Source organism: Neodiprion pinetum, chromosome 2 (assembly GCF_021155775.2).
Source record: "Neodiprion pinetum isolate iyNeoPine1 chromosome 2, iyNeoPine1.2, whole genome shotgun sequence".
NCBI lineage: Eukaryota > Metazoa > Arthropoda > Insecta > Hymenoptera > Diprionidae > Neodiprion > Neodiprion pinetum.
Genome location: NC_060233.1, coordinates 13280879 through 13298939, shown reverse-complemented (window position 1 = coordinate 13298939; position 18061 = coordinate 13280879). Strand labels below are relative to the sequence as shown.

Below are 18061 nucleotides of genomic sequence, written 5' to 3'. Positions count from 1 at the left end.
GTAGAAAGTGTAGCTAGCACGAACAAACCTATTAACGGATGCGTTCCGAAATTAGCTCCCAGTGTTGTCAGCCATCTTTTATCTCTTTTGTGCTGCCAAGTTCGTGGGTGGCTCTGTCTCTGTCCTAGGGAGTTTTGACGCTGCAGCTAGTTTCGGAACGCACCTTATTTAGCAGTTGCAAAGTGAACAAAATGGGCCGACACACGGCTTGACGCGAGTAGTCAGCCGACTGGAGCCTGCACGTGAGGTATATGTGTGTGAGGACCAAGTGGATGTGTTCGCTACCAATGAAAATGGTGGCTCGTTAGCGTACGTGGTTAATCGCAGTGTTGATCTACCGGTACAGTGATATTTCATCATCAGGTGAGTTTCACGTTAATTATGAACAAAACGAAATAGACAAAATCGCAATGTTTCGGATATTTTAGTCATCGGTGAAAGATCTCGTATGGTTGTTTCCGTTTCTTTTTTTTTTGTCCGCGTTGCCGCATCAAGTAGTATCAGCATGAGGCGATATGGCGTCGTTCCTGAAACTCACCGAAACGACCATTTTGCTGTTATCAACAAATCGATATTAAACTCGTTTGATTCATTTATAATTCATTCATCCTACATAGGCTTGCAAATGAACTGATTCGAAATTATGGATTGACGCATCATTACTCCTATTCTCACAATTACTTCAATTTTAACTCGTATCTGAGACCCTTTACGAATAACTTTCACTGAACATGATACATGTTTTATACATATACAATATTCATAGCATATAATTACGTATATATTATGTACGCTCAATTCTTATCTTCATTTCCATCTATTGTTAAATTCAAGAATTAAGCATTGAGAACTAAAATTAAGCTGTGGGGCTCGCTTTTACAATAACTTGTTACAATGTTTTTTGGCTCAAAAATTGTTTCAAAAATCTGTGCTTAATGTGAGTAATGAATATATATTACATTAACGATGCTGAAACTAACAGCCAAAGTCAGCAGCTAAACCATTCGATGCTGGTATAACTTTGTGTCATGGAGTTGCTAGCTTTGGCTACTAGTACCAGTTTGATGAATTCGCTTTGGCAAACAAAGAACTATTAATTATGGCCAATAGATTTATCATTCGTATACTTCTCAAGTAGTTTTTATCAGAAGTAGTATGAATACTAGAGATAGTTTCAGTTCTTACTTATAATGAACATTTTTTCCTTAAGAATATGGTGCTAGGTGAAGAAAAAATTCGACCTATTTCTACTGCAGTCTTATAGGTTTTATCAACAAGGCTGAGAATCAGTTATGGAGTCTATGGAGCCGCGCTTAGTTGCGCAAGCGTTGAACTACCATGGGCAGCAGTTACAGAAGGTGTGGGAAGGAGAGCGGAATGAGAACGAGTTGACCCTGCTAAATCTTAAGGAACCTAGTTTTGAGATTTACCAGCAGCGGCAAAAAACACTTAGGTAAATAATGCGGAAGTAAAGAATTACAAGCACACAATTAACTATTCAGAGTTATAAAATCCAAAATTTTGTTTACAGTTTTAGTGATAGGGGTAAAAGATTGAAACTCCAGCAATTTATTGCTAAGAAGGCGGATGCGCTTTATGACAAAGCTAACTTGGACAAGCCCGTTCAACCAATCAAACAAGACTTTGGCGATGAGGGTAAATATCAAAGTAGGAAAATTTTCATCACTATTTATAGAATAAAAGTAACCATTCTGTATGTGTGCATGATGAATTAGTCAAATCTTGTTACAGATTTATAGTTGAATTGTTTTGCTATTTTTCTCACTCGAATACAACTTCATTTTTTCAAACAGGTTGCAAATTTAATTTTTTTTTTTTTTGCCTAATATTGTTCATAACTTATGTTGTAACAGTTTAAAATTGTTTTAAGACAATAACAAAAACTGTTTGAATAATATAAAATACGTTCAATGGAATTTTTCGTATATTTGAATGAATAAATAATGAACGAATGAATAAATAAATACATACATTACAAACGAAGACAGAAGAATCGTGTTAGTGTCAGACACATGTTGAAATTTTTGTTTTAGAATATTATGCGACCATGCCAGGACTAGATTCTTTCGTTACGATGGAGAAATCGCAGAGGATTCGTAATTTTTTAGAGGTAAATAAAATATTTTTGCTCTAAGGAAGAAAATTACAAATGTAACTTATTCATGTTTTCATGGATTGATTTTTTTTTTTTTTTTCCTATACAATTTTTAGAGTTTGGCCGTCGGTGATATTATTTACTCACAAGTTATGGGTAAAAGTGCTGCGGGTCTTCTGCTTAAAATTCTTTGCAACTGTAGCGACTGCCCTAGAGTGGTTACCGACCTTGGGGTAAAGGTATGTTGGATTTCCCTTCATCCTGGTAGAAATCTTCTTTTGAAATGTACCCTGAATTTTCTCTGGAATACCCTGAAGAACTTTAATGAGTCCTGGAAGTTGAAATTTTACAGGATGGAAAATAAATTTCAAAGACTAATGTCTCTTTATAAAAATTTAAGAAAAGAGAGAAAACTATTAAAAAAACATCTCTAGCATTGTTATTATGTCAATGATTGTGAACACAAATGAAACAATAGTAGGGATGTTGTTTTATTAGTGTTCACCATCTTTGGTACTAATAACATTACGAGAGATTTTTTATAATTGTTTCTTCTTTTTTCTTAGCTCTTGATTCAGCCGTCCAGCCCATCCATCTATAATGGCCATCAATTCAATATTTAATGATAAAACTCTATTGACAGGCTTTGATTTTGAATACGGCCACAGTGCCGGCAGTGGACAAGAAAGGTGTCACACGGGGCTACATGGCCAACGATCTCGTCTGCGTCGCAGTTAGTGAGGTTAACGTTGAAGCAGAACGTGTCGTTGCCGTTATGAATGAACCTGCCCGAGAATCCCAAGCTCCGCACCCTCCTATGGGCCTTATTCATTCTGATGATCTTCCTGAAGCTTACAAGTGAGTTGAACCTTGTCTACCATTCTTGATTGTCCATCATATGTTTATAATTAAAGTTTTGTTGATCCACACATCATCTGTGACAATTCACGTTATCCAATCTATTGAGTCATACAAATACGATTCACCATCAAAATAATCACACATCCACTCATTGAATTCGCCATCAAGATTGGCAATCTGGGAATCTCCCATATTTGGGATCTTTAATGCGGTATTGGTCAAGGCAATATGGCGTTGGATAGAAAAATTACCTGATCATTTTAGACAAATATATCAAATATCAAGGTAGAGAAAAATTCCTGCAAGGACATTCATTTTCTTAAATTAGTTTGATCCGTGATAAAAAAAAAGTAAGTTACCAACTACCACGTTACAAAGGCCGTGACAGTTACTGCTGTACATTCATTACCGCAAGATCGCTCAAGGATCCCAATGAGTTTATATAATAAAATGCGATACTGAATGTATTATATGAAGAATGAAGATGTGGAATTGAACTTTTCATTTAGTTTTGTTCTATGTCATACTAGTACAAAGTATTATTCAACTAAGATGGTGGGTTTGTGCAGCAACAAAAATTTCCTTATTGCCAATCTTATCAAGGATCAACCAAATCATCACCACCTAACTGATTCGGAATAAATTTCATAACGACACAGTTAAATTTGAGTTTGACAACAGTTCCCTATTTACATTGAGTGATTAAAATAATTTAGTTCTCGGTAGCTAAAAATACTTATTTTGAAAAACAAAGACAAATTAAAACCATCGTTATATTCTGAATCTTATACTATACTATCAGGTAATACTGTGGTACATGTTAACTTAACATACTCATCAGATAAACATATGTAAAGAAAGATGGTGAAAAAAAAAAAATTGATGTTTTGAGTGCATTGAGAGATGTAACAAGGATGTATGCGGGGATTAATTCCCGCTTGCGCTTAATCTGCAAATAACTAATCATTGAAGGTAAATCAGATTTGACTCGTTTGACACGTTTTTATGAATCTAGGTGCCAGATCCTCTCTCTGTTGCATAAAAAGTGTTGGTAGTCAGTATGACGATGAATATATAATGTGATACAAATGATTCAGACAAGTGGCTCTGTCTTACCGCACTTGTATTATCTACGTTTGCGATATATTACTACTATCAAAAAGTGATAAAGCACCAGCCAGACTATGTCAAATGACACCAAAATGTCTTTTGAAGTTGAATTTCCAGTGTGAGATGCAGATTCTCAGATGCTATAGTCTGAGCACCATACGGTAGGTATAACCATAAAATGTGGTTGTTTGATCCCTGATTATAATTACACTGTTACATGTTTTTTACTCTATCAATCATGTTTCAAAAAATACATTTATTAATTTGTTCAATAATCACACTTTCAGTTATTTATATACAATTATATGTATTTGAAAAAAAATTCTATACTTAATTTATGTGCAGTAGACCTTCTGATTGCACCTAAATTATCGCTACATAAATTAATATACAATGAGTTAAAAGAGAAACTTTGATTAGGTATTAATTATGACTGATGTAGAAATGAAAAACAAAATATTCTTCGTATTCTTTCGCGCTTTATTTTTATGTGTTTAATTTCATAATATCAGCTATTTTTGATGGTAATTATTCGCTCAGAGGAAAAAAAATGATGAAAAAACATCAAGTTTAAATCATTTTTTTTTATACTGCTCCTACATAATTTTTCGACTATGACAAAATCGTTATTCATTTATTTATTTTAATTTTTATCTTCAGAGAAGTAAAAATAAACAAAAGAAAACAAATAAGGTGTCCATTATATTTCCAAAAGGGACCAAACAACTAGAACCCTAGTCATCTATATTCCAAAAGTTCCTAATGAAACTGCGCACAACCTTAAATGATTAATGCCTAATTTAAACTTACAGCTTTTAATGACAAAATAAAAACCCGATGTCATTCAAATTGACACTGAACAAAGCGCAAAACAGGCAAAAGCGTTCTGCACGTCTAAGTAAATTTTTTTGTGGTCAACCTTGGACGACAAAAAATACTCGTGGTGTGGTTACCACCTCCTATACCTATAGGGCTATACAATTTGTTTTATCGCACCAAACAAACAGGCAAACCGAAACAAAAAAAAAAAAAAAATACCAAATCTAAACCAAATATCATCGTTGATGATAATAGGCTGTGTGCTTTTGTGTTCAGGATTAAAAACTATGATTACAAAAATGTGATACAAAAACCTATAAATAAATCGTCTTAGCCATTGAGAAAGGTGAGGCATTAGTTCATGTTATAATGAGGTTCTACCATTGTAAGGTCTAAGCTAAGAAATGATGATTATTATAAAAGCCACTAATACTTTCAACGTAATATGTTTCTATCGAATCCCTTCAGTGTTTATACGGTCTATTTTGATTTTTTGATGGTACGGATTTAGAAATAGCATCTTTTTTTGGTACTTTCGATGAACTTCATAGTTTGGAAGGTGTTAAAAATACAATAAACTGAAGAAAGTGAAGAAATATATTGTAATTTGTAATTGAGGAATTTGTAACGTATCAATAATAGAGACCAATCTATTGTTTGTTAGGAATAGAAAATTTTTGTAACGCATATAGACTGAAAGAAAGACGGAAAAGTCTTTCGCATGTGTGCAAATACTCTCTGGATTTTATTGGGCAAGCCCTGGAATATACAAAAAAAAGAGCAACGGACGGAAAACCCGAAACGATTCTTAAATGCAAGTGAATTAATGAATTGGAGGCTGTGAAAATGCAAGACCAAGGATTAATAGGTCGGAGATATGTTGATTGCAAGAGCCTTGGGAGGCAGATGACGCAATTCAGTCTATATGGTTACCAATGTCGAAGTTTAACTGTTGAAAGATTTCATTTAAATCCGTTTTCTTTGGTGGTCGGCTCCTGACGCACACATACAAAAACGAATAAAACTTTGAATCTCGTTTTTGTGATCTAGGAAATTTATGGACAACAAGGGACAGAGTTATGAAGCGATGTTGGAGAATAGCACTGGCTTCAACAACCCCAACAACACTAAATATCTTTGCAACTTGATGGGTCTTGCTCAAGAAAATCATTCCAACATGGTTGGACTCAGGTAAAACGTTTTTATAAGTTTCCGAAAAAAAATTTCTTTCAATTAAGTAAAAAGATTGTACCATAGACGCAGATTTTCGAGGGGCTGGTTAGCCGTGAAATCTAGTGTAAACAGATCACTTTCGACTCTTCTGCAGTACCTTAAAATCCTATCAAATTATCATCAATTCCCGACATCTTTGAAATATCAAAATCAGTGAAACCCTTGAATCCCGAATGATCGAATATATAGAAATTCTGTAAAATCATTTAAAATTTCCGGAAATTTTGGAATTTCATGGAATCCCTCAAATTTGTGACATCTTATAAAGTCTCCCAAAATATATGAAATATTTTGCATAACTACGAAATCATTCAAAATCTCAAATATTCAAGACTGGAATTCTTGAAATCTTAAATTTGTCTTTTATTTTATTTTAATTTACATTTTCATTTCTTACTTACTATTTTAAATGAATGTGCGTCATTCCAATGTTTAATTTATCTACTGAGTAGATAATACCGAATGCGTGAGCATAACACTATGATCTCAGGGCTGGTAGCCAGTCACTTTTCTCACTATTGGTCATCTTTTTTCAACGGAGTCACTTTTTGTTACTTTATCCAATAAATGATCTTTTAAGTCACTTTGTCGATCGTTATTGAGTTTCATGCAGGCAAAATTTGGTTGCACCATTTTCTTCTTACGCGATATCCACTAGACAAGATTCTGTTTGTTAAGTATTACAGTATTTTTAGCAGAAAAATTAGTTTCAGTTTTATTTAGGAAAATCCACCATGATCACATTGTTCATTATTTCTATATCGAAATGTTTTGCCCGAAAGGACAATAAGTTCATGAATCAGAGTTATTGTTCACTTGTAACTCATTTATTAAATATCGTGTAGAGTGATACATTTTTGTTCGTAACAGAAAAAGACGTGAAAAACAAGGAACACCCGTGTACAGTGACATAAGTGAAAATAGGGCTATTTCTGATGAAATGAATAACACTTTGGTAACACTTCGTTCAATTAATGTGTAACAATTAATTCTGATCAGTCACTTTTGAGTCACTTTTTTTTAGGTCTAAGAGTCCTTTTTCTTACTCTTTTAAAACGACTTGACAGCTACCAGCCCTGTGATTTTGACACTATTTTCAAAAAGCATTCCGAATTGTTATTCTTTTGTAAAAACGGTTCTACCTCAGGATGTATTTAGTTTGACAATCGAGCTTTTTTCACATAGGGAAAGATTCCCTGAGTCTGAATATGCCAATGAGTTGCGGCAAACGCAAGCCAGTAAGTGGGCATTCCGAAGTGTCGCTGAAGGCATAGATCACTTCAAGACTGGGCGTCACACCGAAGCTTTCCAATGCTTGAACAAAGCCTTGACTGTTGATCCCCGAAACGTTGAAGGACTGGTGGCTCGAGGGGCACTGTGAGTTTGATGAACAAACAGCTTAGACTCTTTTCTGCAAAGGATTGACTCAATTCAGATGGTCACTTTTTGTTTATCCACAGGTACGCGAATGGTGGAAGCTTTAAGAAAGCAATCGACGATTTTGAAACCGCCTTAAAGCTCAACCAAACCCATGCGAACGCCCGTAAATACATGGCCGAAACACTCGTAGCGTTGGGTCGGAGTTACGAAGATGAAAACAATTTCGAAGAAGCTCAAAAGGCCTATGAGAATTGTCTGGCAATAGCGCCTTACCATGAGGAAGCGCGAAATTCCATTGATTACATAAAAACCAAAACACTGACAGTGGGGTTGAATCCTCTGGACACGTTTAAGACTTTCGAAACCGAAGAAGTACCCGAAAACAAAACGAAAGAGAAGAAGAAACGCAAAAAGGAGCGAAAGTCCCGGTCAAAGAAAAGACAGAGGTGGAGTTCAAGCTCCAGTTCATCTTCCAGTGGCTCGTCTAGCTCCTCGAGCTCAGACTCGAGTAGCTCCTCATCGTCTGGTACTTCTAGGTCTGGATCAAGGTCCCCAAGTCGCAAAAGAAAGCACAAGAAAGATCACCGCGGATCTTTGTCGCCGCTTAGCAAACGCATGGCTCAATACAATAATCCACCGGCTGCCATTGCCGCGGCTCACGATGCCGCAGTTACCTTACCATATACAGGTTCTCGGGACAAGTCGGACGACTATGAAACCAAAGTACGAAAGTTCTTGGAGCAAACTAAGGATGACTCTGACTACGAAGACAAGGTAATGTCGTAGTTTGAGGTGTACAAATTCCAGTGGTATGCCTCAAATTTCATGAAAACTTTATTCAAATCAGTTCTCAACCTTATTTTTGTATTCAAAAAGTTGTAGTTTGCCATTATTAACAGAAGATAAAATATACCAGTATCACATGCTTCTTGGTGGACAAATACTTCTGACTCTATTTTTTAAAGAGTTTAAGAGAAACTAGAAAAACTTTAATTTTGACACTGATACTTGAGACCTTGATAAACTTTGGTAGATGATAAAAATATTTCAGAAATAAAAATTTTACATGTATATTTAAGTAAAAAAAGGTACCCTTCCAAAATTTTCATGAAACTTGTGTGCCGATAACTGAAACTGTTGATAAAGTTTTGCATCAGTTTTAGAATTAGTCGAAGTTTCTAGAATTTGTCAAATTTTGTCCAAAAAATGCTAAGAAATATTTTACCGTGAGGGAATTGGTACAGTTATAAATGAAATTTGAGATATTGACTGGGATTTCATGCAACTCGGTAGTAAAAACCATGGAGAATAATGCTACTTTATTAGGTACGGAAGTTTCTGGAGGAGACTGCGCGGTGGAAGAGAGAACGGGAGAAAGATAAAAAGCATTCGGAGAGCGAGAAAATGAAGAAAAAGAAGAAGAAAGAGAAGAAGGGAAAGGATAAAGACAAAGATGATAAGAAAACTAGAAAGAAAAAGAAGAAGGAAGAGCGTAAGAAACGCAAGAGTAAAGATAAACTCGAACGCGATTTGGAAGCACTTCGGAAATCTTCGCTCCCCGATCTAGAACAACTTGAATCAAAACTGAGCGCCTACTACGCGAAAGTTGAAAAAGAAACGGCTGTACTGAAGAGGTGAGAAATTGATTATTGATTATTGATTTATTGAAGCATGGCTTTCGCGATCATTCACACATGCCTTTTCAGTTATTTTTACAGTGCTAGGCTAGAAAATGTTTCAAAATTCTCTAACTTCTTAACATCGCCGATGATTGTCCAACGTCGTCTTGGAAAATCTGGAAATCTAATCTAGAAATCTGGGGCATTTTATATTCTTTCACAGATGAATCTTGAAGAAATTCGCATATTGCGGTTTTGTGTTTTGATAGTGAAAAATGGTGGAACTGTGAAGTATACTAATATTTTTCGTCAAATTTCGTTGGTTACCATATTGTAGTAAAACGTAGTTGCAGGTTTAAAAAAAAACTTTACAGCACCACCGCTACGAGCACTTTATTTTCCAGCTCGATGTCATCTGCATCAGTCAAATAATTTCTTATAGGAACTGATCAGGATCTTGTGAATGATTTTTGCTAATTGAATTTACCAAACTTCTCCCTCATAAACTGAGGTGCAATTTTGGGTAGAGGAAATGAATGCAAGAAGTGTCCGACAAAACTTTGCTAAACTTATGGTATCGATATTTTGAGATTAAGGTAAAAAGTGACGACAAGAAATCTGGTAACATTATTTCTCCGCCTTACATGCTGTATTTTATAATGTTTCTATCGTCCAATATTGAGCTATTGTGAAAACTCTTTGTTTTTAGAGAAAAGTAGCTTCTGTCTTCTCAATTATCAAGAGAAATACTGCAAAAAATGGATCCAAGTCAGCCACACCAATTGCAAACGGTTGTTTTTTCATAGGCAATATTGAAATACGGGCTTGTTCGAAAGCATAAAAAAAAAGTATAAAATGAGCACAAACGTAAAACAAAAGAAAGGAACAACTTGTACTTCAAATTTCAAAGAATTCACGTTTTGAAGTACACTTACTACTACTACCTGCAAACAGAATGGAACTCGGAAATCGACACAACGAATTTGTAAAATTGTTGATAATTTTTAATCGGTGGAATGTGTAAATCGATATACTGATATAGCTTTTCCCAATAGCAACGCAGAGAAACTTGCTGAAAGCACACGTAGAGAAGAGGAAATTCGTAGAGAAAGAGAACGAGAAAGGGAGAGAGACGAAGCTGCTAAAGCCTATCATGAACGAGAGCCAAGGGCTCCGCTGACTGCGCAACAACGTAAAGGTAATAGAAATAACGTGAAGACATTTTAATAGTCGTTGGTCTGGATTTTCGGAGGCAACAAAATGCTGCCTCAGTATTTTGTTGCTTAGTTCTTGGCCAATGCGAATGCCAAGAAAATAGGCACTTCGCATTTAGCGCGCACCAGGTAGTGCTAGAGTCCGTTTTGTAGAGAATCTCAGTAACGCTTCGTTGCTTTATGGGCATTCCCATTCGTAGAAAACTCGCAAAAAAAAAAAAATGCAACCGTAGTATCTTGCTGTTCATGAAAATCCAGTATTAAGCATCGACTTGATCCGCATTTTTTTCGAACTCTTTGACGTTGCAGATATTCAAAGGAAACCAATTACAGATATATTTGAGCAAGAAGCTCAATTGATTCATCCAGAACCAAAATTAACGCTGGATACAGCTGCTCTCAACGCCAAATGGAAGGCTGCCCAGGCGGCTAGATACGTCAACAAGTGAGTGTCAAATGTTCGAAAGATCCGCCCACACGGGACCCAATATTACAAGAATATTGCAGCAACGTAACGTTGCACGGTGTCAAATATTTTAAATGCATATCGCGATGTTCTGCACTGTTGCAGAATCCTTGCCGCAACTTAACTTTGCACAATTTCAAATAGAATTCCAGATGAGTTTTACAAGTTCGTGCAATATCGCAAATATCGTGCAGCCGTAGTTTGATAAATTTCCTATGATTGCGGCAATGTATCAGCAATATTGCTTACCAATGGTAATGTTGGTGCATCTATACAGTGAAGATTTCGGGGTATTTTTCAGACAAAAAGAGGCGCACGTGCAGAAGTGGCAGGACATTCAGCCGGATAAAAAGCCGCCACTGAAACTGGACAGCGACGAAGATGGAGATAACGAGCACGAAGAAAAGTTACAAAGAGCGGCACTGGAGAAATCGTTGAACATAAGAAAGCAAATGCAACGTGAATTGGCCGAAAAAAGAGCAACAACGCAGCCGTTGGTTCAGGCAACACTGCCGCCTCCGCTGCCAAAGGAACCGCCACTGCCCAAACAGGTTCCGGTCAAGTACCCGACGCCCCAGCCCCAAAACAAATTCCAGTCTTATAAAGAGGCCTCACTGTCCACTCTGCCATCTTCTTTGCCCTCGAGTAAATTTTCCTCTGGTGCACTTGGCGGTAAGTTCCAGCCGATCGGTCAAACAAACAGCGGTAATGTCCATCCGCCAGAACCGCCCGGCCCTCGACCGCCGGCTGCAAAAACTCACAGCAGCCAAGCGAAGGGCCCGAGAACCGATTCAGACAGTGAAAACGACCGCCGGAGGCGCGGCGACATGAAGAAGCGAGAATCTCTCGGACGAGGCGGCGGCGGTGGTGGAACGGGCGGTGACGGGAACAACTCGAAGAGAATAAGCCGCGACCGCCCCGCCAAGCGGAACACACGTAGCCGATCGCGCAGCGGTTCAAGTTCTGGATCGTCGCGGTCGCGATCTGGCAGACGATCGAGGTCCAGGTCGTATTCGGGGCGTAGATCCGGTAGCTACGAGCGTAAATATAGCCGCTCGCCGTCCGGCTCGTACAGCAGATCGAGGTCTAGGTCGCGTTCGCGGTCCTACACGCGAAGTCGTAGTCGCAGCAGATCGGGCGACCGTGGTTACTACAGGAAACGGCAGTTCAGGCCGTACAACAACAGAGGAACTTATTACAAGCCGCGGTTCCAGGGTTTCAACAACCAGAACCATCGGGGTGGTGGAAACTTCCAGAACAGAAACAGGTTCTACAACAACAACCAGCACAACAACCGTTTCGGAAACCGGCGAGGCGGGGGCTTCAACAATCGTGGAGGTGGTCGCGGTAGGGGTGGAGGAAACAGGGGTGGCCGATTTTTCCACGGTAAACAAAACTTCCGGGACTTCCGGGACCGACGAGACTTCAGGGACAGGCGAGGATCGTCGCGCGATAGATACAGCGACAGGAGCTACTCACCCGATCCAATGAGAAAGGTAGACGAGGCCAAAGAGAAGATAAACAAGATGCTCGAGGGCGGGAACGAGGCCGGGGATCGGGAGAGAGACTCTCAGCGGGATAGAGAGAGGGAGCGAGGCGAGCAGCAGGGTGGCGGGGGCTCTGGTTTGCCGCAGAGCAAAAGACAGGACGGCCCTCTAAGTGAGGGAGAGGAGAGGGACGATGATGACTACGAGAGGTGGGGGGACGGGGAGGGGGGCGAGTCAGCTAACAACAAGGTTGGTTAGGTAGGCTTTCGCAGAGTATGTAAAGAGCAGAGAAAAACGCCTCCGCGCTCTACCATCGCGATCCGAACTCTACCAGCCGAGTGATCATCTAACTATCGTTTGTTGCCAGAACGACGACGACGACGACGAGGCTTTCCCACCCGGTACCACTGGCGACGCTAGCCTGGAAGGAAAGGATATCTTCATTGAGCGAATGAAGCAACGAAGCAAGAATGTTTTAATGCAGAGAGCCCTTGCAGCCAAGATCTGGTAGACAACAGACCGACACACTTGTAACCACCGCCGCCTCGCCTCACCCCGCCTTCTCGCTCGCTCTCTTTTTGACTATATTCTGCCAATGCGGAGCAAGAGAGCCTCACACAACAGAGGAAGCGATTAGTCACCTTTGCCATGTGTTCAATCACCGTGAGCGAAACACACCTTAACTCGAACGACGCAGAATCACACTGGAAAATATTCCTGCCTTCATTCATCGTCCATTTTTTTCCCTTATTTCATATTCTTCAACACTCAAGTATTTTGTTTAAATTTTGTACGTCATACCTAAAAGAATGGGAAACACTTTCGCTACTGCGATATTTAATATCAATCGTAAATTATCGATAAATATATTACATTCTTATGTTATTATAGAGGAAGTATTTCCTTGCATTGAATCCGAATTGTAACAAAGTAACCAAATCGTCATATCACATTTTTCTGTTCTAGTTTTATGATTTATTCTTGTCATTCATTTTCGGGAAAAAGATTTGTTTGTGATTGTTATTTTTTCTTCTTTTGAATCGTTAATTTTTTCCAGTGCAACAAGATTATTCCGATGATAAATAGCCTGCTTGTGGTAAATGATATTGTTTCGCCAATTCAGAAGCTTTCTCGAGTGAAACATTACGGACGAATGAACCTTTCACACGAAGACAGCGAAACTTGACCGAAATCAAATATTAACCTGGCTAATTGGAATTTGCACTCGTTCACTATTTGTCGGTTCTATCATTGTTCGTGATTTTATTTTGTTCAATTTCTCGTGTCATTGAGATTTTCATCTTTCTTATTAATTCCGCAGAGATTCCGGTGTCATTTTACCCAAATACACCTATCGAGTAGGTTGCCAAAAACGAGGCAGTTTTGTGAAATCACACGGATTTATCTTCGGTTCGAATAATTTTAGAACTCTGTCATTTTAGCTTTTAGCACATCGATTGACACCCTTCAATAATCGAAATAGTTTTCAAAAGTTCCGATTGAGCATGGTGAGTTTCCGGGAATTTAAGAACTAAACAACTAAACCTGACTTGATCGTTATTTTTTTTCTTGTGTATATTTCTCCTTTCCTGTCGAATTACCCATTTGACAAAATTACGATTCAAATCTGTGTAATATTACAATTATCATAATAAATGGCGAATAGAATTTACGATATACATATTATGTAATCACAATTTATTGTAAAAAAAAAACTTAAAAAAAATATCTAACAAAACGACTTGAAAGCCTCTCAACATATATATCACACGTAATACCAAGTTCTTGCACACCGGCAATATTTAGTCCCAATAACCATTCGGACTTACTTCAATTCTGCCATTTTCATCAAATATTTTCCGTATTTACGTTCTTTGCTCTTGTTAACTCCTAACTCAATTAAGGACCTTTTATTAGTGCTACACTTATTTATAATTTCTGCGTGAGCCCTGGAAAGTATGGAAATGAATAATTTGCACAAAGCGAGAAAAAGTGTAGTAGCGATAGAAAAAAAATTAGTCATGACTAGAAGAATAATTTTCAGGTAAGTAATATATTACAAGTTGTAGCAGGACTTTATTTACTATTGTACATTCAAAGGAGAAACCGTGATGTCATAGTTCAATATATTTCTATAGTTAATAACAAGGAATGTTCTAAGATTTACGGGGCAGATAAGCTAAGAAGTAAACTCCAGTAAATTGGGATTCTTAAAATAGGTCGACTACTGTAATGTGGCATCGCACTGTGTAATCAGCTGATCGTTTTAGGTCAATTTAGCAAGTATCAAGACACAGAAAACTTCAAATGAGCTATTAGACTCTCATCGTCATATGAAAGTTAATGTAAAATAAAATGTACCGTGAAAAACCGCTATTTAAACTAAATACGATCTAATATATGTACCGCCACCAAATCGCGTCGTTTGGATTTAAGGGGATGCCCTGGTCCATTTCGACGTTGACGTATATATTTCCAAATATCTAAGTGACGTGTCGCAAACGTCAACGGCGGCTTGATGTTGCGATTCTGCATGAAATTCTGAACAGAAACACTGCAATACATTTCCGTTTGACGGAGAAATAAAGAAATGGCATGCTTTCTACGAAATCGTAATATAAATTCGTAAAATGAACCCTTTTTCGCGTGTACGCTACGTGGACTTATTGTTTGATGTATGGAGATATATACGTCGAAGTCGACCAGGGTAGCCGTTTAGAATACAATTAAGATTAAGGGGGTTGGCAACCAGAACCGGAGTGATAAAAACATCTGTCAAAATCATACAGCTTGTAGATATAGTTCTTGGCCAATTCGCCCTAGCGGTTAGGAGTTGTGTGCATGGTCGACGAGAAAACTGACTTCAAACACGACTTTTGATACTTCGGAGAATATATTCAGGAATTTGCATAAGGATTTTGAATCGCTCTGTTTTTGTCGATTATTTTAGTAATCAACACAAACTTGAACAAATGCGCTAATTTATCTGGCGGAGAAGCCCGACTCAGCGCCCAAAACCGTTCTAACGGCGGCGTACCTATCTAAATATGAGATAATTTGATTAATACTTTGAGAACTTTGACCTTTGGCCGTGAAATGATTGCGATTGTCAAAATCTAAAGTCTATATTAAAGCTTCCTATGCACACTCAAAATATTCGATTATATTATTTTTTCTATTGTAACTTTAAGCCAGCTTTAAGGGAAACTTTCTATACTCGATTGCGATGTAAACTTAAATTTATTCGTATCTCCAAATATCGTAAGTTTACCGATCTCAATCCCGAAAAAGGCCAAAAAAGCCACATCCTATACGCAGTTTTAAATAAAAATATGCTACAATGATTTGGTTTTACACAAAAATAAAGAAATGGCATGAAATCTACGAAATAGCAAAAGTAATTAGATATCTAAATCTACGTCGAAATCGAGGATAAGTGAATCAATCAATACAACTGTTGCGTAACAAGAAATCCCGCCTCGATGATGTTTGACATCTGGCTAACAAATTATAATCTTTCATGATGGATTCTAAGCTTAATCGTAAGTCAGTCTAATTTAATCACATTAGCAAAATAATCAGCTAAATCATGGTTCATCATATCCAGCGTTGTTGCTTTTACAATTCACTATAAACCACCACCGTTCATTTGATAATTAACTATTACAGTTAATTAAACACATTTGGCTGATGTAAAAAAAAAAAGTATTGACATTCTGCATTTCTTGTATGTAACATATTTATTTAGTCTTTTTACTCTTCTTGGTAGCTGGTTTGATGATAGCGTTCCAGTAATAAAGTACCTGAGACAGGATAAGCGCATTGGCAGCTGTAGAGCACACATAAGTGAGAATCAAAATGGAATCGCCGGTTTCTTGGACAGAGGTGAAAATTCTAGCGAGAGAACCGAAGAACAGCATAAATGAAGTGGCCGCAGATAATTGTCCTGTATTTCCATTACGGTAATTCGTATAGGCTTGTATCACCTGAAAATATTAAGTGATTTGTCCATGCAATACTGAATAACAAAATAGAGTCATTTTGTCGAGCAATCTGCACTGATTAACATGGACTACAGATTCCCACAAGTGATTTACCAAACAATTCCTCCCTAATAATTACCTTGCTTGTAAGGAGGATCGGGACATTCACAGCTTGCATGGACCACAAAATGTTCACAGAAGTTAGGCCACTTGTCAAAGCATACACAATTGCTAGATACCCAATAACAAATGCAACCGCTTGTTGAGTTGCACCGTTATAATGCATCACCAGAGCACCAATCGCTGCTGTTTGTAGACCCAATGATACTCCATCTCCCCAAGAACTGTGGGTGATATATAATGTTGAATATATTAAATTATTACATTAGAGGTGAATCAATGCAGTAAATAACTTATAAGAACAACAAAGAGCAAGTATAAAATTAATCGTGAGACTAATGTGGAAGATGAAAGTTGTTCCAAGTGATTTTGTGGAAGTGGATGACAAAAAAAAAGTTAAATTCATCGGTTGTGCGATTGAATTAATGTGAAAGTGCATGAGAAGTAAATCCATACCTAAAAGGAAATCCGTTTACAAAACTGTAAGCAACCGTAGCGGTGATGGCAAAGAGGTCTAGTAATACGCTGAAGATGTTTATACCCTGACCGCTTTTATTGTTAGAGATTTTAACAATCTGTGGTAATTTAACTGTAAATATCAATCTGATAAGTAAAAGAATAGTGTATGTGGTTTCCAAAAAAAAAAAAAAAAAAATACCAAGTCATTAGCATGCAAAAGGTACCATTTTTAAACAAGGTTGAAATTAGCAACATTATCGTAACGAAACATAGGGGAAAAATCACATTGTCTTAATTTTACAATGATTTTGATGGAACAAAGATCACGAAATAAGAGTTTTTTATTTTATTACGGTTTACTGAATGTCAAACAATTTTAAACTCGCGAAATAACGGTTTTCCTTCAGAATGAATCGTTACGATAACGTTATTAACTTAAATATGATATTTTCAAGCTATTATAACTCTGTCAGTGAGAAGACTAGTGGTAAAAGTCTAACCAAGAAATGATCCTGCTATAATTCCGATGCCCAGTCCCCTGCTGAGAGTGGATTTGAAGCATTCAGCTGAAAAATGATGTACATAATTGATTATTAAGGTGCAGTTTCAAATGCTTCTATATCTGCATTTTAAATATACCACGTTACAAATTCACGCATGAATTAAGGCGCAGCTTGCATCCACGTGTCGATTGTTGGACCTGCTGCAATGCTGCGCGATGTCACAAAGCAGTTCCAAGAATCCCACGATTTGAATTGATACTACAGTATCGTTGTGAGGCAACGCGAGATCGTAAATAAATTAGAAAACAGTTATTTTAACTTACGGTCGAAAAAATTCAGATCTTCAAAGTATTCCTCAAAGCATTTCTCCGTAAAAAGAACCAGCGCGGCTGACTTAAATGCCTCAGCCATGTTTTCTTACTGCCGTAGAGCCTCTTGTAGCCTTGATTACCTCGAGCTGAATGGTGTGAGTGTGACACTCGTAACACGTCTGACAGTTTTTCACTAGATGTGCCTAGTGATGCGCACCAAATTAAAGTTCCCTAGTTTTCAACATACGCAACATACCTATAATGTTTCATACTTGTGACATTGATAGAAGTGTGTATCAGCCGTCCTATCAGCGTAGCATACCACAATTTATAAAACTCGGTTTGAAATATTGAATCATGATAGATTGTTGCAAACGAGA

General features: G+C 37.6%; 2 protein-coding genes across 11 annotated transcripts; one reads left to right on the top strand and one right to left on the bottom strand.

Annotated features, from left to right (window-relative positions):
• The first annotated feature begins 215 nt into the window (after positions 1-215).
• On the top strand, positions 216-16998 carry LOC124213413 (tetratricopeptide repeat protein 14 homolog). 10 transcript variants are annotated; one of them, XM_046614744.2, is made up of 14 exons: positions 216-363; positions 1265-1453; positions 1532-1668; positions 2055-2131; positions 2233-2355; positions 2760-2974; positions 5957-6097; positions 7325-7516; positions 7600-8293; positions 8846-9153; positions 10194-10336; positions 10662-10797; positions 11120-12554; positions 12673-16998. In XM_046614744.2, exons 2-14 carry the CDS (start codon positions 1293-1295, stop codon positions 12814-12816), a joined length of 3906 nt encoding a protein of 1301 aa, XP_046470700.1. In that variant the 5' UTR covers positions 216-363; positions 1265-1292; the 3' UTR covers positions 12817-16998. The 10 variants fall into 10 exon arrangements, with proteins under 10 accessions (XP_046470700.1, XP_046470703.1, XP_046470702.1 ...); XM_046614747.2 differs by having other exon boundaries at positions 1257-1453; positions 1532-1656; XM_046614746.2 differs by having other exon boundaries at positions 1257-1453; positions 8855-9153.
• On the bottom strand, positions 15898-17846 carry LOC124213416 (mannose-P-dolichol utilization defect 1 protein homolog). The gene is made up of 5 exons (XM_046614754.2): positions 17694-17846; positions 17368-17433; positions 16865-16997; positions 16428-16632; positions 15898-16291 (listed from the first exon to the last, which is right to left on the bottom strand). The coding sequence occupies exons 1-5, from the start codon at positions 17779-17781 to the stop codon at positions 16046-16048; spliced, it is 738 nt and encodes a 245-aa protein (XP_046470710.1). The 5' UTR covers positions 17782-17846; the 3' UTR covers positions 15898-16045.
• Positions 17847-18061: the final 215 nt, after the last annotated feature.

Bases quoted from the DNA above. Each gene is read 5' to 3' on its own strand.
- LOC124213416 (XM_046614754.2), bottom strand. From the start codon at position 17,781: ATGGCTGAGGCATTTAAGTCAGCCGCGCTGGTTCTTTTTACGGAGAAA. The intron at 16,998-17,367 runs GTTAGACTTTTA...TGATATTTACAG, and splicing joins TATAGCAGGATCATTTCTTG to TTAAATTACCACAGATTGTT. The intron at 16,633-16,864 runs GTATGGATTTAC...TATCACCCACAG, and splicing joins GTAAACGGATTTCCTTTTAG to TTCTTGGGGAGATGGAGTAT.
- LOC124213413 (XM_046614744.2), top strand. From the start codon at position 1,293: ATGGAGTCTATGGAGCCGCGCTTAGTTGCGCAAGCGTTGAACTACCAT. The intron at 2,356-2,759 runs GTATGTTGGATT...CTCTATTGACAG, and splicing joins TTACCGACCTTGGGGTAAAG to GCTTTGATTTTGAATACGGC. The intron at 7,517-7,599 runs GTGAGTTTGATG...GTTTATCCACAG, and splicing joins CTGGTGGCTCGAGGGGCACT to GTACGCGAATGGTGGAAGCT.